Here is a 23,214-nt window from a genome sequence, read left to right as displayed (position 1 = left end):
ATGATGAGCCCTGGGTGACGTAAGGAATCGTCCAATCACTATATTATGCAAGAGAAACTAATATCACACATTATGTTAACTATATCAGCATTTAAATGAATCTTAAAGGGGCACCTGGGTGGCTCAGTGTGTTAAAGCTTTGCCTTCGGCTTGAATCATGACCCCAGAGTCCTGGGATCGAGTCCTGCATCGGGTTCTCTGCTCAGCAGGGAGCCTGCTTCCTCCTCTCTGCCTACTTGTGATCTCTGTCTGTCAAATAAATTTTTAAAAAATCTTTAAATGAATCTTAAAAAGGAAAAAAAGATGAATTTAGTTATGTAACAAAATGCTAATTAACAGGTTTTTTAAATAGCTCAAACCCCCATCCTATACCTCTTCTTAGTGTTTGATACTATAAGTCTATGATAGTCTAAAACTCTCAGTATTAAAATAAAGTTCCTTTTATTAGCGGTTTCTCATTAGCAAAATTTGATTTTACCTTTTGAAACCTGATTCCAATTAGTGGCTTTTTAAGTAAAATAAATAATTGAATATTGCTTGCATATGCAGAGTCTCAAATGTTTTTTTTTTTTCCTTAAGTTATAGTATAAAAATTATTTCTCCTTATATTTGCTTTATATAAGCAAATGATTTTTCAAGATTAGAATACAGCAGGATTTTTGTGGAAAGTCTTCCCCCCCCCCCAAAGATTTTATTTATTTGACAAAGAGACAGTGAGAGAGGGAACACAAACATGGCGAGTGGAAGAGGGAGAAGCAGGCTTCCCACCAAGCAGGGAGCCGGATGTGGGACTCTATCCCAGGACCCTGGGATCATGACACGAGCCAAAGGCAGATGCTTAATGACTGAGCCACCCAGGCGCCCCTGTGAAAAGATTTTAATGTTATAATCAGAAATTCCCAGATAGTATTTGGTTTGCAGGGTTGCAGTTCAATTATGCAATTATGTGTATATAAATGTAAACTTTCATTTGTTCTTTTCCCAATAATGATAGGAAGCACTTTGATATATTATTATGCATCAATGACAACAGTTTCAAAATGGCCAATCGAAATTCAAAGCACAAAGCAAATATTGGTCATCTATGCATAGAAAATCTATTATGTTTTTTCTGCACTCTATGTAGAATTAAAAATCTTACGTAACTCAAGTTTCTACCCTAATAATCTCTAGGTAATTGTCACAGCCAGGTGACAAAGAAAGAGTTTCTTAAAACTTTGCTAGATGAGGTAAGAGCAAGTATCAACATGTTTAGGAATGTCAAAATTTATGGCAAGATAGCATGAATAAACTTGTACCAGTCAGCAGGTCCTGAGTACTGCACTGCCTTGTTCCTAACTTTGCCCAGTACTAGGAAAGTAGCCACACTCATTTCTCCACAAGAATCTCAGGAACAGATAAGTCTATGTAAAGCCCTTGTCTCTGCTTAACTAAAAAAGAGGAAAATGAACCACAGAAAGGGGGAAGATTCCTACTTTTGAGGAAAAGGTGGAGTATGGGGGTAGGACAGCAATATGTTGTAAGAGCACGGAGTCTTCTAGGCTTCAGTTGGCCTCTCATATTTTTCCTGTTTGAGGAGAAAGATCTAACCATCTGAGTTATACAAGAAGAGAAATCTGGCAGAGATTGATCCCAGACACTGGATCACTAATGTTACACCCATCATTCCAAGGGAGAATGCATGAACCAAGAATGCACCCTCCTTGCAATCAGGATTGAGAAATAAGTGAGGGACCAATACTTGACCAATACCACTTCCTTCTTTGTCTACTACATCTAATAAACAAGCCTCTTTACGTTTGCTTCAGCTACCTAGTGTATGCATACAACTGAAAAGCCTAGACTGGGTGAGTCAAGAAAAACATTTAGGTAACTCTGACAAAGGGTCATTCAGAAAACATTCAAAACAAGAATATAAATTCTTCTTTGTCCTATAAAACTTAGACTTCCAGACACTACAGATAGGATGAAATTTATACCAATCTGCACTAAGTGAGAAAAACACACTGGTATATTTTCTTGCTAACTTGATATTCACTTTTTTTTTTTTTTTTTTTTTTTTTTTTTAAGATTTATTGGAGAGAGAGCCAAGAGAGGGAGAGAAAGCACCAAGGGAGAGGGAAAAGCAGACTCTCTGCTGAGCGGAGAGCCTGATGCAGGGCTTTATCCTAAGACCCACCCCCCATGACCTGACACTTAACTGACTGAGCTACCCAGGCACCCCTGGTTTTTTGGCCTTTCTTTTAAGAAATGATATAGTAACTGTGGCTCTAACTCTTATGTGAAGATGAGGATCATATTCTAAGGATAGACGGAGCCTGGGTCCCTAAAAGTGTGGAAGGAAACCATTCTCTCAGCCCTGGTCTGCCTCTGGATTTCATCTTAGAGGAGAACTAAACTCCTAACTGGTTTAATCCACTGTTAATTTGGCTCTCAATTGTAGCCAAGTGTATGTATTACTTCCTAGAGCTCTGTGATAGGAACATTTTTATGAGATACACTGCATTACAGTCTGTAATGAGACCAACCTTATTCTCCATATATTAGAGGTTGAAGTGCTCTGCTTGAGGAATACCAATCCATTAAAGATGGAAGTCACACTTTAAGAAGATACTTTAAATATTTGTTATATAACATATGCATTAAGATAAATGCTAATGATTTAAAATTTATAGAATGTTTATTATCTAATACTGACTGGAAGGTTTTATCTAAAGATTCTATTCTATGCAAGGAAAGGCTGGGGAGAAAGATTCCTGGTTACCATGAAATCTGTATGCAATTTCTAAAGGATTCTAACATTATCTTTAATACAAAGGATTCTAATAAGTCTTTAATACATATCTAACATATCTTTAATACTTCACTTAAAATATGTCAACAAACTCTTAATTGGCAGCATCTACATGTTTTAATGTTCTGAATACCCACAAAGTCTTATTATAGTTAGACATCACTTATCTTACCTAAAACAAATTGTATTTCTAATTTTTTCTCTATTAGAATTTATTTCCTTAAGATACTTTTTTTAAACAGCTAACATTGGAAAACTTAAGTTTCCCAACAGAAATAAAATCTCTATTTTACTGGGAAATTACTCTATTTTTAATATATGCTTTTACCGCATTTCAAAAGCAAATGTTACTTCAAAGCAATACCTGTGAAAGGAAATTAAAAAACTCTGTTTAGCTTTAAGAGTTATGGCAGAGAGGGCAGGTCACGTTTTATATTTTAACAACACAAACTATTGTATAATAAATACAAAATAAAGAAAAAGACAGTGATCGCTATTATCAAGGGTGAAAACATTGTATAAACTTAAAGAGGCTGCTTTCTGAACCATCACTGATGTAATATGAGGCTTCTTTATCAATTTCATATACAGAAACAATCTCTGTAGTCAAATTTATCATTCATGTTCATGCCCCCACATGAGAAGTAGTAGGTGAATATCTGTAGGAATACAGTTTATTGTCTGCTCCTCCACTCAGAAGTAACTGTGTAAAGGAGAGAAAAAAATATGTAAGTAAACGTAATTATTTCATATGATAGTTAAACATAGTTAAATACTGATGATTCTGATTACAGAAGGAATTATGGATGAGTAGTATACTCGCATTTAGAGTAATACTTAAATGGACCAATTACATCAATTTTCACTACCATATTATAATACACTATATTAAAACTTTAAAAGTGATAATTTAAATTCGGTTGAGGCATGATATGCTATTGTACTTTCTATGAGGTATTTGTTAAGAAATGTAATAAAATTTAAAAGTTTTAAGGGTGATATAGTTTTACCTATTTAATAAAGTTTTATAGGAGAGTATCTTAACTGTTTGCAGGTAAATGGATATTATAACTTATTCAAGCAGCCCTAGGACCTGTATTTGGAAAGAATTCTTCAACAATAACAGCTAATATATATAAATGTATCTTATATATTTATATATAAAAATGAGTAAACTGTAATTCTTTAAGCACATTTTATAGTCTAGACTTATTCTGCAAGATTTTTTTTAAGTGGGAAATACTTAGAACTAATTGGTTTAATGGAGCAAATTTATGGACTTAAAACATTTCATTAAAATACTTGAGAAAAAAACTGCTTCAAAATTTTCAAATTTTACTACTAATTATAAAGAACAGATTTGTTTCTTCTTTGAATGAGATGTGAGATTTTTACGAATAATATTAAGGGAAACTTAGAATACAGAATTATAATTATCAGCCACATTGAAATTAGTAACTCCTTAAATACACAAACCAGATTCTCTATTTTTCCTCTTTACCAAATAACTAGTAAATTCTTACCCCTGTGTCTGTCCAGTCTACACTCAGAACTTTGTCTTCATGAGCAGCCAGATCATAGAGAGGAGCCTTACAACTAAAAGATCAAAGTACTACCATGTTATATGCATTTTACAACATTAAAAAACATTTATGACTAATTGTAATTTTTCTGAAAACTTTACAGACTTTATCATCCTTGCCCCAATAACCAGTTAATCCCAAGATCCTGAGTATTTATTTGACAATCTCTCCTGATTTTCCCCTATCATTAGCAGAATACAGAGATTTACTACAACAAATATTCAGGAAAAATGCTATTTATTTATAAATATTCATTATCAGACATTTTCACACTTCCTTGATTAATTTTCTTTTATCCTCAAATCATGGCTTTATATATCCTTTGTCCATCCATATATATGCTGATAACTCTGAAGTTTATATCTTTAGCCCAAACTTCTGCCCTGATTTTGATATGCATATCCAATGCCCATCATCTGTATGTCTCATGGACACTATAAATTTAAAACAACCAAAACTCTTGATTTTTCCCTCATAAATTTGTTTCTCTACTCTTTTCCATCACAGTAAGTTGTATTAGTAATGACCCAATTGCTCAGGCAGAAAATAATGGACATTATCCCTTGATTCCTATCACCATAGTATGTCCATGAGCCAATACTGTCAAAGAACTGTCTTTAAAATATACCTAGAATCCAACCTAGAACCCCTCTGCTTCCATTCTTCCAACCTCTTTAGAGCACCCACAAAGCCTTCCCCATTATACTTAGAATGGAACTCAAATTCCTTACCATGGCCCATAGGGTCCTGCTCAGTATAACCACTACCTACTTCATCTCCTGCCACTCTTCTTGCTTACTCCATTCTATCAACACTGGCCCTCTTGCTATTTTGCCAACATGCCCCAAATTTCCACACTTTTTTTTTTTTTGAAGATTTTTATTTATTTGACAGAGAGAGACACAGTGAGAGAGGGAACGTAAGCAGGGGGAGTGGGAGAGGGAGAGCAGGCTTCCTGCTGAACAGGGAGCCTGATGAGGGGCTCGACCCCACAACCCTGGGATCATGATCTGAGCCAAAGGCAAACGCTTAACAATGCCACCCAGGCACCCCAAGATTTTCCATACCTTATCTGGTATTCCCTCTAACCATGATTTGCAGCTATTACCTTCCCATTGTTTAGTTCACTGGAAAATAACTTTCAAGAAGACCTATTCCTAAAGAAGTATCCCTTTACTCTGATTTATTTTCTTCACAGCACTTACTACTATTATCAGAAACTGTATGCTAATTGCTACATAAAGTATCCAACTAAAATTTAATGTAAACAGCCTTATAGATGTTAACAAATCATGCAGCACAAGGTAGTGTAAGGATGTCAGAATACTGATTTAGGCAAACAACAAACATGTATTTGATTACTGTCTCTCCATTCTACTTCTAAAAATATGTAAGTAAACTGTATATGCATTTCATTGGGGGTACTCTCTACATATAACAGTATCAAAAAAGAAACTAATGTCTACTTATCTTTTAAATTATGTATTTTTTACTTAATTTTTTATTACCATATGATTTATTATTTGATTATAGTTCTATTTATTCAGAGACCACTGGCCTTCTATATCATATTTATATTAATGTTCAAGATAATCTTTTTCAGGGATACCTGGGTGGCTCAGTGGGTTAAGCCTCTCCTTTTGGCTCAGGTCACATCTCAGGGTCCTGGGCTCAAGCCCCACATCGGGCTCTCTGCTCAGTGGGGAGCCTGCTTCCTCCCTCTCTCTCTGCCTGCCTCTCTGCCTACTTGTGATCTCTGTCAAATAAATAAATAAAATCTTTAAAAAAAAAAGATAATCTTTTTCAGAATGCAAAAAACAACCTATCAACATGAAGAAAATCCCTTTGAGGGGCGCCTAGGTGGCTCAGTTGTTAAGCATCTGCCTTCGGCTCGGGTCCCAGGGTCCTGGGATTGAGTCCCATGTTGGGCTCCCCGCTCAGAGGTAAGTCTGCTTCTCCCTCTCCCACTCCCCTGCTTCTGTTCCCTCTGTCTCTGTCTCTCTCTCTCTCTCAAATAAATAAAAAGCCTTTAAAAGAAAGAAAGAAAGAAAATCCCTTTGACTCTGGCTTTTCTTTCTGATACCAATATTTATCAACTCAGGTCATATAACCAAAAACCTTTCTTTTACCCTTCTGCTTCTGGATAATCTTTTCAGCATTCATTTCATTTTCTTTGTATATAATAGGTAATCAATGTTATTTTCTTTGTAGATTATAAATAGGATTTACCTTCTTGTATCCCACAGTTTGACAATGTTATCTAAAGAACCTGAAATCAGCTGCTGCTCATGGGTAGGAGACCACTTTAATGATGTGACCCAGCCTGTATGTGAGGTTAGGGACAGCGACACCAAAGAACCATCTGAACAAAATAAAAAAGATAATAATTATTGAATTTTAGAAGAGAAGTAGGCAGAACCCAAAACAGTGTTTGTAGAAAATTATCTTTTTATGCACATCTCTAGTGTGAGGAGAAACATGTTATTTACACACATTCTCCACCAGTGATCTACAGAACTCACCTTTAGTTCGAGGATCCCACAGTCTGATATGTCTATCTGTGCTTCCAGATGCTAAACGTTTACAAAGTGGAGAATAGGATATACAATTAAACACTTTATTTCCTGTCTGAAAAACAAAGAGGAAAGAACATTTAACCATGGTAGGCTAGAAATAACCATCTTTAGAAGCTCAAAGTTTAACAGAGAATCACTGAATTTATGTCTTACCAAAGTTGACTTAAGACTGCCAGACTCTACATCCCACACCTTAATTGTGTGGTCCCAAGATGCACTGCAGATTTCTTCAGCATCTGACCACAGAACTGAAGAAATTGCTTCCTTATGGCCAGAGAGGGTCACTATGGGAGTCTAGAAATAAAAGATACCCAAGAGGAAAAGCATTTTCAGTTTAGAATAATTGAAACAATAATAGTTATTTACTTGTGAAGCCCATATGTCAGATGCTTTAGCCTTCATATCCTGCCTTATTCTTTACGACAATCCACCAAAACAGGTAAGTGTTTTGTTTTTTTAAGATTTTATTTATTTATTTGACAGAGAGAGATCACAAGTAGGCAGAGAGGCAGGCAGAGAGAGAGGAGGAAGCAGGCTCCCTGCTGAGCACAAAGCCGGATGCAGGCCTTGATCCCAGAACTCTGGGATCATGGCCTGAGCCAAAGGCAGAGGCTTTAACCCACTGAGCCACCCAGACGCCCCCAGGTACATATTTTTATTTTACAGATGAAGACACTGAAGTGGAGAAAGAGAACTTGCTCAAGGTCATACAGCTTATACATGGCAGATTTAAGTTTGAACCCAAATATTACTCCCAAGTTTGTAGTCCTTCCTCTATATCCTGATGCTTTCTCATCTGTTCTGCTTTTTACTTTGAAAAGTATTAATATTAACCCTAACTTAATTCTCTCCTATGGACGTGTCATAGGTAGAAGTCAGCTGAAAAAGCTCTGGGGTCAGAGAGATCTATGTTTGAGTCAAGGTGCTGCCATTTTTTCCCTCACTCCTCCAGGTAAATGAATCTCAATAGGTTATTCTCACCCTTTCCTCAACACCTATTATCCACTCTATAAATAATGCTCATGGTTTATTTATTAGTACTCCAAAATCTCTAATGTTTTTCTCAAATTAAAATCCCCAAACTAGGTGCTATGTCTATCTTAAATATAAGGAACACATGAAGGAGAGAGGAAAAGATTTCTGAAAAGGGAGACAGTTAATCTACTTTTATAACTTTGTTATATTTAAACTCCTTAAATATTATCATCTCATCTGTAATGTGAGGGGCTTTTATCAGAGATCAGCAAAGTTTCTCATAAAGGTCCAGAGAGTATTTTAGCCTCTCTAGTCTCTGTTGTATGTTCTTCTTTTTTAAACCCCTTAAAAATATAAAAATCACTCTTAGCTCTTAGTGCAAAAATACTTACCCTCGTTAGTCCCAACTGCTCTGTTTTCTGTTTCTTTCTTGGTCGATTTGTGGATTCCTCCATTTCATCTTCTTCATCTGTAGGAACTGTATCACAGAGAATTAGATTTGATATATGAAAAATTTATGGTAAATATTAATTGCAAAGTTTGATTGATTGATTGATTGATCAAGAGTTGGATGCTCTACCACCTTACCCAGCCAGGCACCCCCTGATTATCAACAGTCTTAAAAGATTTCTTATTTTCTGGGTATATGTTTTCTCCATGTTATCTCAACTGGTTAGGGAATGGATATTCCTCCTTATTCTGGTTAATAGAAGTTTATATGTAAAAACAATACCCAGGGGGCGCCTGGGTGGCTCAGTGGGTTAAGCCTCTGCCTTCGACTCAGGTCATGATCTCGGGGTCCTGGGATCGAGCCCCGCATTGGGCTCTCTGCTTGGCAGGGAGCCTGCTTCCTCCTCTCTCTTTCTCTGCCTGCCTCTCTGCCTACTTGTGATCTCTGTCTGTCAAATAAATAAATAAAATCTTTAAAAACAAACAAACAAACAAAACAAAACAAAACCAAAAAAAAACCAATACCCAGGTTGGGTTATCAATCTTTCAAAAGGAGAAAGCAAAAAACAGAGTACACTAAAATCCTAAAGTCTAACCAGTCTGATATTTTGCTATGTCTTTAAGATCATCATTATGAATATTCACTTTACCATATCTATGAAATACTGCTTACTATTAGTTGTAGGATAGTTTGCTCAAATTGCATTTGTATTATGAAGGAATGGCAAGGTTAAACAAACACATTAAAAGGAGATACAATCAAGTCATGTTTATTTTTCATGACTATTTCCCTTTTCTAACAATGAATTAAAAGTATTTCAGACAGTAAAATATTCCATGAAAGGAAAAATTATCCTAATAAACAATTTTCTGCCTCAAAACTGTTTGCTTTAAGGGGCGCCTGGGTGGCTCAGTCCGTTAAGTGTTCAACTCCTGATTTTGGATCAGGTCATGATCTCAGAGCTTCAGGCTCCGCACCTGCCAGGAAGTCTGCTTGAGATTCTCTCTCTCTCCCTCTGCCCTGGCCCCCATTACTGTGCACTCTCTCTCTCTTTCTAAAATAAACCTTAAAAAAAAAAAAGAAACTGTTTGCTTTAAGCATTACTGGGAAATCTTCTGAAATGACTTCCATGTTTCCCGCCACCTGACACTGCTCAAGCTTTTCTTGATTCCCTCAACTCTACTTTGTGAACTGTATTTCGGGTATTATACCATAATACAGCGATTCCCTCAGAAGTAACGGCGATTTTGCTCTGTTTACCTGTTTAAATAATTCTAGACTATTAGTTCTTTTTCATTTAAATATCTGTGGGTCTTCCCCTTCTTTCCTCCTCATTATTGTCAAGGCACCTTCCTCTAAGACTCCTCCCTCCTCCAACTCTTTCTCCTCTAATTGTTCCTTCTATGTTTTCAAAGTTAAAAAATTGTTTGGTAAAACTGCATTCAAAATTTTTTTAAGTAAATCAGCTTAACTTTCTTAAAAGTTTAAATTTCTTAAAAGAAATTTCTCTAATATTGGAGTCTATCAAAATGACTTGGAAGGTATTTCAATTGCCAGGTTCCAGAATACGAGAACTCTGAGAACTAAGGCAGTTATGTCCTACTGTATCAATCATGTTGTTGGTTACTTGCAGCAATTCAGTGACTTGGTTCAATAAGTAAGAGGGTGGTAGACAGAAACACAATTTTAAATGTGTTTAAAGAAGTATATTAATTTTTCTCTACATGCTCCTTTATCTGTATCCTCAAAAGCTCGGGTCCATGTTTATGGAAAAATCTGTGTTAAATTGTCTTTCACTGAAATTCCTGAAACTCCATTAACAAGTCAAAGTACAACAAGTATTTACCTGTAGACCAGATCTTTAGCATCTTATCCCAGGAGCCACTGCAAAACTAAAAAGATATATATAAAGAGAAAAAGAGTATGTAACATAATCTACCATATTATTTGCCTTCTTTTTCTATTTATAACTTAAAAAACCTTTACTTTGTTCTTAAGTCCTTTACTATTATGGTATCATCTACACGGCTTCCTAGTCTCCTCAAAGTTGTATCCTCAATCTCCTGGCAACGGAAGGAGCTGCCGTTGTTACATGGCCCTGCACCCTGGCTATGGTGCTTAGACTGAGGTGGGCAGCTGGTCTACACTGTGCACACATGTCCCTTCTTCCTTTGGGACCTTTTTTGGAGAACTTGTGTTCCAGAGAGTTGAAGTTAGTCTTTTTTCAGGGACAGATGGTATAGGATGTAAAACCTAGGAATACTGAAAGCCAGGTTTTACTGCCACATGGAAAAAGCCGGTTTGAGGTGAAAGAGAATAAAGTCAACTTAGGGAGATAGGGTTGGGAGGAAATATTGGCCACATTCAAGCTCAACTCCTTTGGTTCCTAAGACCCAAATGCTGGTGATGTGATTGTTCACTTCTTTGTGGATCTCATAATCTTTTAAGCTGAAAAATATTCAAGATGAGTTTCTATCTCTTATGGGCAAGAGATAGGATATGACTAATTCATTCAGGTTTTGACTTGACAATATGTAAACCTTCTTCATGGCTCAATATGAATAATCATAAATCTTTACCTCGAATGCATGAAATGTCCTATGTTATGCTAACTAGCAAAGAAACAGCGAAGAAACATTCCTCAATCCAAAATTTTCAATGTGCTTTAGGGAACTTTCAAATGGCAAGAGAATTTGTAACCTTTCCAAAGTCATACAGTGTTGCACTCAGGCTTGTTTCCTTTTAACTAACTTGGACCATTTTGTCATGATAGAGTAAATCAGCAATACTAGTAAAACCACCTCTATTAACACCAACCTTAACGTACACTAAGGCTTAGATGATCAACTAGACATTTTCAATTGATGACAGCACTGAGACGCTCGAAGACTGAAAGTGTCAATCACTATGATTAAAGAAAGTTACACTGCTTGTTTACCTGATTTCATAAAATTTCTGCAGTTTATATAAAGTCTAAACTAGAGAAACCCAGACTGAGGAAGTAAATCTTTATATCTCTTAAGATTATTTACTTTGGGTTCAAAATCATATTTGCTAATTATCAACTATTATGAAAGTAGGACTATCACAATGAATACATGAAGAAAAAAATTTCTGCATAAGAAGCTCAAACTTTAATTCAACAGTACTAGTACTAGTACCACTAGTACAACACTCTAGCTACTTACTTTGGTTCCCGTGCTATCAACAGCTATAGAATCCACACTTCCGGCATGACCTCTGCAGCAGTGCACGGCTTTCACCTTGTTTCTCTCCACATTCCACTCCCATAAGAGAATCGTCTGATCCATAGAGGCACTCAGTAGTAGGCAAGACAAACTATCTGAAGAAAGGAGAAGAGAAGAATAAGGACAAATTAGTACAAAAATTTAAAATACATTGTTTTCTGAAACTGAAGAATTTAATTTTTTGTTGTTGAGAAAGATATTAGCCATCTTTGAAAAAGAAGTAACATGGTATAAAAGGATGATCCTTCAAAAATACTATAAAATAGGAGTTTAATACAGTATTAACTTGAAAGTATATTTTATCTGTTGTAAGTCAGTAAGGATTTAACTCTACCACTTACAAATTTTCTTACATAATCTTTTTCTTCTTGAACATTATATTTTCGAAAGGCCTCACAAAAACTGAGGCATGAGGCACTTCCAACACCATCTCCATTCTGCCCCAGCACTGAAAATGGCTTATTTCTAATTTCCTATGCAGGATTCCTTTCAGTTTAGGCAAAGAGTCCTAACCTTTTTTCACCCAGGCCACATCTTTTACAACGTCTGTATGTCCCACAATTGTCATTATTGACTTTCCTTCCAAGGACCAGATCCGAGAAGTCTTATCATAAGAACCAGTCAAGATCCTATGAAGAGAAAAAAAATCCCATAAAATACAAAAAGCAGCTTTTTCAAAACCTGCAATCAAGTATATTTCTAAAGTAATGACAAAGTAAACCTTCAGGATTATACTTAATTATCTTTTTAGCGTGAAGACTAAGATTTCAAAACGCACCCGAATAGATTAGAAGAGGTTATGTTCGACTTTTCATGACCTCTTAAAAATAAAAATGTAACTGAAAAACCCTAGATTTCATTTTCATTACTGTTGTAAACACTATAACTCCCAGGGAACTTACTTATAAAGCCTAACAGTCCTTTGTACTTAACCAGTGAAAACTTTTTAATAGAAAAACAGCAAAATCATCTAAAGTAAAAGTAAAACCAGTAAAAAAAATCTCTTGGGAAACAACTCCAGGAAGATATTCTTTGAAGGAAGTAAGCTTGTACTGTGATTCACTCACCAAGGTGCTTTTCTACAAGTATGGCCAGTGAGGGTTTGCCATCCATACCTGCTCGAATCTAGTCTGCCCTTTTTAGTCCCAAAATAACATGATCTGCAACTTCATGGTAATCGGCTAGGAGATTTGTGGCTATAAAAGTTCTTTTCTCCTTCTGTGAAACAAATTATATCTTTGGTCTAATAAGCAACACACTCAAATAAAACAAATACCCTAAGACACTTGACTTACCCAATATACTGACAAGTGTCACTACAACATCTTGAGACAGAACAGAAAACCTATTAATAGATATGTTTCTTCTTAAATAAACTGAACGGAAAGATCTTCACCAGGGTCATCAAGACATGTATCACAAAATTACTTTTACAAAGAACATAGTCAATGGGAGAAGAATATTCACATAGTACACTTAAAAAGACTGAGGGAGGTGGCATGGATAGAACATTCATACGGCAGTACCATTCCTCTGCCCCTTGGACGGAACTGATCCAGTCATCATGGAACATGCATTGCTCCGGCTGAGGAGCAGTGTACTTCTCCACATATTCCAGTTCCACAACCTCTTCCTAGTCACAGAGAAATAACCAGAAATCAATTGGGCAGTACAGTTTTAAAATCGTACACTATGAAAATAAAAGACTCCCAGTTTAACAGGTCTCCTTTCATGTCCGTCCCCCCATAACTCCAAAAATTTGGAGCCATGCGAAGGTGAAAAACTTTATCTGACCTAAAAGTACTATTAAAAACATTAATGACCCTGGAAAATTTATGCCAGAAGTGCAGGGTAGGTGGAGCGGAGAATATAAGAAACTTTCAAAAATAAAATCAAAATCATAAAAGCATTCTGTTTAATGAGGATGACGGGTAAGATCTGGATATGGACAGTAGTGATGCATGCATGTTACTATGAATGTACATAATGCCACTGAATTATACACTTAAAGATGGTTAAAATGATCAATTGTAATTTTATCACAGTTCTAAAACCTGCCTAAAAGTATAAAAGCAATTATAAATTATAAAAGCAATAGTAAGGGAACTTTAAAAATTAGAGGAAGGGGGAACCACTCTAAATCCCAATAACCTAACCCATAAGTTTTTATATGTACACAATCATTTTGTACACCTTTATTAGCAGTAAACATGTATTTGCTATTCCCTTTCTTGACAATTCTTCCATAAGTATGAAAGTTCCTTCCCATATTGGTTCACCTGCATTTCCTAATACACCTTCAGATGAGGGGATTTCAAAACTGAATACACAAAACTGAATACACAAAAACTAAAGTTCAAATTCCTAGGAAAAAAACAATAATCAAAAAAATTTTTGGTTGCTAAAAAGACACAGGTGATTCTAAAAGCTTTCCACATTATCTGAAAATACTGGACATAAAATACAGCAGGTAAACATTTGAACTTACTGAGGAGATGTTTTCCAGTTCCATGTGTTTGAGCAAGGGCATTCGCAGAAACTGACCCTTGATAAGGAAATCGAACTCCACATGTTTGTGGAACTCTAAAGAAAATGCATAACAAAGTATGAAGTAACATCAGCAGAGGTATATGTGAAACCCCCAAACAAACAGGTACCTTTTATCCCAGTGTGGCCTCTGAGTGACTCCAGAATTTCTCTATGGCATAATCAGGCCATGTATTCCAATATGCTATGTGATTTTTAAGAACAGAGTACTTTCTTCTAACAGTATAATTTTTTATTGGTGGTGTTGGTATAATTACCTCTATTTAAAAAACCTTTTTATTCTATGGATAATTCCAAATATATACAAAAGTAGGAATAATGTTATGAAACCTCATCTCTATCACATATTATGACAATTACCAACTCATGGGCAATCATCTATATACCTCACTCCACTCCTCTGCTGATTTATTTTAAAATCAAACCCTTGCAATGCTATCATTTTATCTGTAAATACTTTAGTTTGTATTTCTAAAATATAGGGACTTAAAAAAATAGTGGCAATGTTAAAAAATGTAATCATTAGCCAATGTTCATGCTTCGTTTCATGAATGTCTTTTTACAGCGAGTTTTTTAGAATCAGCATTCAAAGTCCACACATTATATTTGATTAATATGTCTTATTTAATCTTTAACATTTTTTCCTCCTCCTTTTTATCCCTTGGCATTTATTTGTAAAAGAAACTAGGCCATCTGTCTTCATTCTGGATTTGATTACATCTCCATGGTATCCATTAGCATGTTTCCTCTACCACCTACATGTCCGGTACACCAGGCAGACCTAAACATTTGATTAGATTTCAGGTTTGCTTTTTTTGGGGGGTAAGAATATTTACACACAGTATTATGTGTCTCCTATCGCATCACATCGGGACGTGTATTATCTTGATAGATCTCTTTCTGTGATGTGAAAAATCTGTATCTGAGCTCTGATAATGTCCCTCTTATCCCATCCATCATAATATTCTGTCAGTCTTTTAACTAATTAATAGTTTTATCAGTTATTGATAATCACTACTTAAACCCATTATTTCACTTGGAGTTACAAAATGCTAAAAATTCTTCATTTCTACTGCACTTATTAGCTAGGATACTTCTGAAAGAACTCTCATCGATTATTTGGATTGTTACTTTTTAAAAATCTGAAATCTGAATCATTTGCGTCTTCAACTCAAGAGCAATGACTTTATCACTTAATTTATTAAAAAAGAAACCAATGTTCATTCTACAAATTTAGAAAAATATGCAACTGTTTGGGCAACAACAAACATCCATATACTGGTAATGCAAAGCATCTATTCCAAGAATAATCCTTCTTCTTCTTCTTCTTTTTTTTTTAAGATTTTATTTATTTATTTGACAGACAGAGAACACAAGTAGGCAGAGAGGCAGGCAGAGAGAGAGAGGAAGAAGCAGGCTCCCCGCCGAGCAGAGAGCCCGATGCGGGGCCCGATCCCAGGACCCAAGGACCACGACCCAAGCCGAAGGCAGAGGCTTTAACCCACTGAGCCACTCAGGTGCCCCTTCTTCTTCTTCTTTTTTTTTTTTAAAGAGAGAAAGTGCGAGTTGGTGGGGAGAGGTAGAAGGAGAGAGAATACCAAGCAGGTTCCACACCCAGCAAGGAGCCCAACACAGGACTCAATCTCATGACCCTGAGATCATGACCCTAGCTGAAATCAAGAATTAGAGGCTTAGCCAATTGAGCCACCCAAGTGCCCCTATTATGAGAATTATTCTTATTATAGTTGAGATATTTTTTCAATAAGAATATATGATAGTCTGGTAATTTAGAAGTAACTATATATCAAAATCTCTGTACATCAACAGATGGAAGTAAAGACAAAGACCAATGGGAAATGTTACATGAATAGCTCTGAATGAAAAACAACAGCTTGCTAGTAATGAAAACATTGCAGACCTTGCCACATGCCCCACCAAAAAAAAAAAAAAGTTGTTCAAAAACATCTCAGGAATGCCTGGCTGCTTGGGTTGGAAGACCATGAGACTTTTGTTCTAGGCGTCATGAATTCAAGACCCACACTGGGTGTAGAGATTACTAAAAAGAAACGAAAAGGAAAGGAAAACAAAACAAAACAAAACAAAACATCATCTCACACTTAACAAAAAAAATTATGGGACTATTTGAAGATGGAGAAGGGGAAAAATCAGGCATTAGTTTATAACTCTCACCTCTCCATTCCTCCAGCTAGGGTAGAATCAAAAGAACGCTGAAGTATCATAAACATCTGTTTAAAAATATGCTTGCTTTGGGGCGCCTGGGTGGCTCAGTAGGTTAAGTGTCTGCCTTCGGCTCAGGTCATGATCCTAGAGTCCCAGGATCGAGACCGGCATCAGGCTCCCCCCCTCAGCGGGAGTATGCTTCTCCCTCTGCCTCTCAACCCACTTGTTCTCTCCCTCCCTCAAATAAGTAAATAAAATCTTTAAAAAAATAAAATAAAAACAAAAGTTGTCAATGACATCACCATTTGGAAGCAAGAATATTTTTATTTTTTTAAAGTTTATTTTATATTTTTAAAGATTTTATTTATTTGGCAGAGATATTGAGAGAGCGAGAGAGAGAGTGAGAGAGCGAGAGAGCATGCACAAGGAGGGGGAGTGAAGAGGGAGGAGCAGATTCCCTGCTGAGCAGGGAGGTGGAGGTGGGGCTCCATCCCAGGGCTGGATCATGACTGGGGCTGAAGGCAAACATTCAAACAACTGAGCTACGCAGGTGCTCAGACAAGTTTTATTTTTAAAGATCATGCTTTATGTTATTCTCAATTTTTCTGTTTAAGTCTTCTATTTTATGTATGGTTTCATCAATTTTTTAAAAAGTCTGATTATAGAAAATGTCAAACATAAGCAAAAGAAGAGAATAATAAACCTTCACATACCTCTCACCCAATTTCAACAATTATCAACCCATGACCAATCTTGTTTCATCAATATTTTTGCATACTTTGTTCATATTAATTTTATGGGCTAATAATTTATTTTCACACGACAGCATATATTTAATATTTATATCTTTTAAATGTTTTACTTGATACCCTTTGTAAATCTTTACCCATTAATTTTTCAATGAATTCTAAATACTTGAAAAAAATACCAGTATTAATATTGGCATCTGTTATTACACAAAATACTCAAATAGTGACATTGTCATTTTGCTTTGTATAAGCATAGCTCTTAAGTAAGACCCAAGCACCTGGATGCTTATTCTATGTCTACCCATCCAAGCCCTTCCTAGCACAATCACAATGTCATAACTATTACACTAAAATATTATTCCCAAATCTCAATCACCATATTGCCTTAAAAACAAATTAAACTGAAATAATTTTTTCCAAAAACTTCTATTTCAAAGCACTTGAAAAAGCATCATGCAGCAGGGAAACCCATGTTACAGTTTATAACTTTTACCATTACAAAATGCATACAGTATCATAAAATAAGGCCAAAAAAGGAGGAAATAAAATAAAAATGTGATATATTTTAGTGTAGCTTGTGGCACTGCACCCTCTCCTAACTTCTCAAAGTCTTTATACCCACCATTTTTGGCCTCCAGCAATTTATTGATGATGTTACTAAGGTCAGCAATTTCAGAGGCTGCAGGAATTGAGAAGGGAACATCATCTACCGCGTATCTATAAAAAGGAAATGATACGTCAACGTCAAACTACAGATATTTTAACAAATGTGCATTTATTCATTCAACAAGTATTTAATGGTATCTAATACATGCCAGACATTTTGCTAAATGGGGTTAACAAAAATAAATTAGGACATGATCTCTGTTCTCAGAAAGGGTCAGAGTCTGGTAATCAAAATACAAAAAAGTACATAAGAACAATGTCATAAGTGATATACAGAATGGGAGAACAAAGAAGCTGTAGGTCATTTCAACCAAAGGATAAAAAAACAGGGTATAAAAGAATGCACAAGGAAGATCACTCTTAAGTTACATCTGTAAAGTGACTTTGTCAGTAACAGAGGTAGACAGAAGGGGTGCAGAAAAGCAGGAAGAGCAGTAATCAATAGCTAACAGTTACTAAACTGCCAACCCAGCCTATTTCACAAAGTGTGATTTTGCTCCAGACAGTGACCAAAGGTAAGGTTAAGGAGATGTGCACAGAATGGTTAATCCAGCATGTGAAATAAGTTTTACTTCTTTCTCTAGGCAGTGAGGTACCACTGTAGTAGTCCTAATTAAAGAATAATATCATTGGAATTTTGTTTCATTAGCTCTTCCTGGCAGCACTGCTGAGATTGGATTAGAGGAATACACACCAAGGGTCAAATTACAAAACTATTCTAAGAGAGAATGGGAGAAAATATGTGCAAATCATGTTTCTGATAAAGAACTTTTATATGGAATATATAAAGTACACTTACAACTCAGTAATAAAAAGACAACACAATTTAAAAAACAGGCAAAGAATTAAAATAGACATTTATCCAAAGAAGATAGACAAATGGCCAACAGGCACATGAAAACGATGCTCCACATCATTATTCATCAAGGAAATGTAAATCAAAATATACAATATCAGTTTGCAGTCACTATAATAACTATAATAAAAAAAGAACGAAGTGTTAGTGAGGAAGTGGTGAAATTCAAACCTTTATTCATTAGTGATGGGAATGTAAAATAGTATAGTTCCTTTGAGAAAACCTGGCAGTTCCTCAAAAAGTTAAACATGGAGCTACCATTTAATCAGCAACTCCACTTCTACGTCTATACCCGAGAGAGATGAAAATATATGACCACACAATATCTTGTACACAGGGGCGCCTGGGTGGCTCAGTTGGTTAAGCAACAGACTCTTGGTTACAGCTCAGGTCATTATCTCAGGTCATGAGATCAAGCCCCATGTTAGGCTCCAGGCCTAGCTCAGAGTCTGCTAAAGACTCTCCTTCTTCTTCTGCCCCTCTCCCCTGCTCACTTTCACTCTCCCCTCCCCCAAACAAATAAATCTTTAAAACAAGAACAACAAAACCTTATACACAAAAGTTCACATCACCACTACTCATAATAGCCAAAAAGTGGAAACAATCCAAATGTCCATCAACTTAAAAATTGGAAACAAAATTTGGTATCCCATATCCATATAATGGAATATTATTTGGCCACAAAAAAGAATGACGGGGCGCCTGGGTGGCTCAGTCGTTAAGCGTCTGCCTCTGACTCAGGTCATGATCCCAGGGTCCTGGGATTGAGCCCCGAGTTGGGCTCCCTACTCGGCGGGAAGCCTGCTTCTCCCTCTCCCACTCCCCCTGCTTCTGTTCCCTTTCTCGCTGTGTGTATATTTGTCAAATAAATAAAATATTAAAAGAATGAGTACTGATACATATTACAAAATGGATGAACGCTGTAAACATCATCCTAAGAAAGTGAAAGAAGCCAGTCACAAAAGACTACATATAATTTTTTTTTAAGATTTTATTTATTTCAGACAGAGTAAGAGCTAGAGGGAGAGACTGCACACACAGAGGGAGAGAGAGAGAGAAGCAGACTCCCCACTGAGCCGGGAGCCTGACACAGGGCTAGATCCCAGACCCCAGGATCATGACCTGAGCCGACTGAGCCACCCAGGCACCCCTATATAATCACATTTATATGAAATTCAGAACAGACAAATCCACAGAGACAGAAAGTAGATTAGTGGTTGTCAAGGGCTCAGGTTGGAAGGATTAGGGGGTAATAGCTAAAGGGTGGTGAAAAATGTTCTAAAATTGTGGTGATGGTTGTACAATTTTGCACTTTATTTTTATTTATTGAAGGATTTTATTCACTTACTTAACAGAGAAAGAGAGAGAGAGCACAAGCAGGGGGAGCAGCAGAGGGACAGGGAGAAGCAGGCTCTCCACTGAGCAGGAGGCCTGATGTGGGGCTGGATCCCAGGAGTCTGGGATCATGACCTGAGTCAAAGGCAGATGCTTAAGTGACTGAGCCACTCAGGTGCCCCAATACTGGACACTTTAAAGTGTGAATTCTGGGGGTGCCTGGGTGGCTCAGTGGGTTGAGCCTCTATCTTTGGCTCAGGTCATGATCTCAGGGTCCTGGGATCGAGCCCCGCATCAGGCTCCCTGCTTGGTGGGGAATCTGCTTCCCCTCCCCTCTTCCTGAATCTCTGCCTACTTGTGATCTCTCTCTCTCTCTGTCAAATAAATAAGTAAAACCTTAAAAAAAAAAAAAAAAGTGTGAATTCTGTTGTATGTGAATTACATCTCAAGAAAGTTGTTCTAAGAAAAAAAAAGTCTAAAGCCTGATTTAAAGCCCTAGCCATGGGGAATGGAAAAGTTTTAAAAGATGATAAGGTAGAATCCAGGAGCTCATCAAGACATGATACAATAAATCTTTTTGCCACAATGAGGTAGAGTGCTTCAGATCTCGTTAAAATGTAGATTCTCAATCAGTAGGTCTGAGGTGGAATCTTAGATTCTGCTTTTTCTAATAAGCTCCCAAGTGATGCTGATGCTGCTAAACTTCAAACTACACTTTGAGTAGTAAGGCTACAGTTATATGTATTATACCTAAAAAAAAAAAAAAAAAAAGTAAGTAAGTAATGATTTAGGTTCTCCAAAAGGTAACAAAGCCTAGAATTAAAGTGTTAGGTTTTTCTGGGGGTGCCTGAATGGCTCATTTCGTTGGGCATTTGACTCCTGGTTTTGGCTCTGGTCATGATCTCATGTGTGGTGAGATCAAACCCTGCATTGGGCTCAACGCTTAGTGGGGAGTCTGCCTGGAATTCTCTCCCTCTCCCCTTTTGCCTCTCCCCCCACTTGCACAAAAGTGCTCTCTCTCTCCAAAATAAATAAATAAATCTTAAAAAAGAGAAAACACTCCCAAAAAGTTTCTGGTTTTTCCCTTCGCTTACTATTTGGTCAGTAAAATGAAGGGGAGAAAGTAGCATAATTCATACACACGTTTATGTAAGTCATACACATATATATGTAAAAAAATTACCCCCCCATTTTACTCACCAGAACATATTATGTATAAGAAGCAAGAACTTAATTTTTAGGCTTTGTTACCTTTTTTGAAGAATTTAAAAACACACACAAAAATGTATATATAATGTTTATCCATTTACCACAGGTGTTAAAACATAGTGGTCTATTATTTCTTAAACTTTCATGTGAATCAATGATTATCTCAATAAAAATTTCAATTAGAAAAAATATAGTGTTCATGCTATTGTACCACCTTCCTTAAAAAGTATCTAGACCTAGTATAAACACTCATGTGCATTGATAATACAATTTATGTATCCTGTAAGCAAAAATACAAGAGGAGTGAATATGACTTACCCAGTCAACTCATAAAGCTAAAAAGAACCAAAGACATAATCATAATTGAGGTGGAAGTTTTCTAGTTTACCACAGACATTAGCTTGTTCATACAACAAATATTCATTACATATCATCAGCATGGGAAGAACTTGACAAACATTTGTTGACTCAGTCAATCCAAGAACTATAATTCACAGTCCCCTACCATCAAAAATCTTACACTGTAGCTGAAGAGACACTAAGAAAAAGTAATAGTATTATATACACTGCAAGACTGAAAACAATTAGGTTTCAAACGAATGCTACTGACCTAGGGACCATTAGCAAAAATGCTCATACACACACACACACGCACGCACACACATATATATACCCACACGCATACATGTGTAAGCATATATATAAATACACAAACCTGTAACCAACTTAATTAACTTCACAGTCTTTATCAAAAACCAGTTCTACCATCCCCCTAATCAGAGCTCCACTTTCTAGCCTGATTTAGAAAAGAATCGTCGATCACCTACTTAAAAAGAAAAGAAACTTGTGTTTTCAGAAACGGTGAAACACCACTAGCAGGCAGCCTGTAACAATTAGGTCCACTGTTCATTTTTAAAATTACGTATGTGCTTCATTCAGGAAGCAAACCTGAAGCTCCTCAGATCCCTCTACACTCGCAATTCAAATTACCCACAGCCTGAGAAGCTAGGCAAAAAAAGGATCTGTGATCTCAGAGGTCGATCCCGGAGAAAAACTGGCAAGGTATAGCTTCCGATCGAGTGGAAAACTCACTCAAGACAGGAGTACAGGAAAAAAGGGGGGGGGGAAGGCGGGGAGAAATTGAGAGCAAAGACAACTGAGGCTCCACAAAGTCACACGGAAGGAGTTCTTGGTAAGGATCCTAGGGAGGCGAGAGGAGGGGAAAGAAAAGGACGCTTACTTACTTCTTGTTGTCAGTGAAGAAGCGTGTCTGGAGCTGAGCCATGGCGAGGAGTACCCACAAGACTTGTCTACAGAAGCGTAAGTGGTGATAGGCAACAGGCGCTCTGGTCTGTTACAAAAAGAGGCAGCTCAAAATTAGCTTGCACAGGTACGCGAGAAGATGCAGTCTTCTGGGCTTCCGCTTTCCTTCCTCTGTCCTCCACAGCAACTAGACAACCACGAGGCTGCTCCGACAGAGAGACCCAGCCCACAAACATCAACTACCTATTCCTAGATTTAGGAATCATCGATTAGAGAAGCATAGGTTTAAAGGCGGAGTGTCCCTAAGTTTTTAAAAATTTCTTTATTTCTTTAAATATATTTAGGCCTGTGATCGATTATGAAGATACGGAAAGGCCCAATTCAAACTGCTTCTCTCTCTTCTTAATTTTAAGAGGTTGTCTTCAGAACCGATACTTCACACACAGTTCCTAGACACTACCACTCCCAGAAAGCTGCGCTTCTCAGACGCCGTGACCACTGGGAATTGTAGTCTTTTGCCATGCTGCCTCAGGATATCTTATTTGCGTTTAATTTTTCCAGTTCTAGCCAGATATCTATTATATTTCCTCTGCCTTCAACTTTAATTTATGAAAGACTTTACGGCTTTATTTTCTTACGCATAATCCCAATCATAACCTCACTTTACCGAGCCTTTCGGACGGTTCCCGCCTCTAGCTCCAGGCTTTACATCCAGGTGAGAGTCCGGGCTACAAAAAAAAAAAAAGAAAGAAAGAAAGAAAGAATCAAAAAGGAAACGGAC

General features: G+C 36.7%; 1 protein-coding gene across 1 annotated transcript; it reads right to left on the bottom strand.

Moving 5' to 3' along the window:
- Positions 1 to 2,661: 2,661 nt before the first annotated feature.
- Positions 2,662 to 23,150, bottom strand: WDR12 (WD repeat domain 12). Its single transcript, XM_032860052.1, has 14 exons — positions 23,101 to 23,150; positions 22,415 to 22,521; positions 17,727 to 17,821; positions 14,116 to 14,210; positions 13,154 to 13,260; positions 12,141 to 12,256; positions 11,568 to 11,722; positions 10,226 to 10,271; positions 8,321 to 8,406; positions 7,107 to 7,247; positions 6,900 to 7,005; positions 6,607 to 6,739; positions 4,318 to 4,390; positions 2,662 to 3,497 (listed from the first exon to the last, which is right to left on the bottom strand). Exons 2-14 carry the CDS (start codon positions 22,453 to 22,455, stop codon positions 3,420 to 3,422), a joined length of 1,272 nt encoding a protein of 423 aa, XP_032715943.1. The 5' UTR covers positions 22,456 to 22,521; positions 23,101 to 23,150; the 3' UTR covers positions 2,662 to 3,419.
- Between the last annotated feature and the right edge of the window lie 64 nt (positions 23,151 to 23,214).

The sequence above is a fragment of the Lontra canadensis genome, unplaced genomic scaffold, assembly GCF_010015895.1.
Source record: "Lontra canadensis isolate GAN:19392208 unplaced genomic scaffold, GSC_riverotter_1.0 scaffold18, whole genome shotgun sequence".
NCBI lineage: Eukaryota > Metazoa > Chordata > Mammalia > Carnivora > Mustelidae > Lontra > Lontra canadensis.
This window is presented reverse-complemented; position numbering and strand designations above follow the sequence as displayed.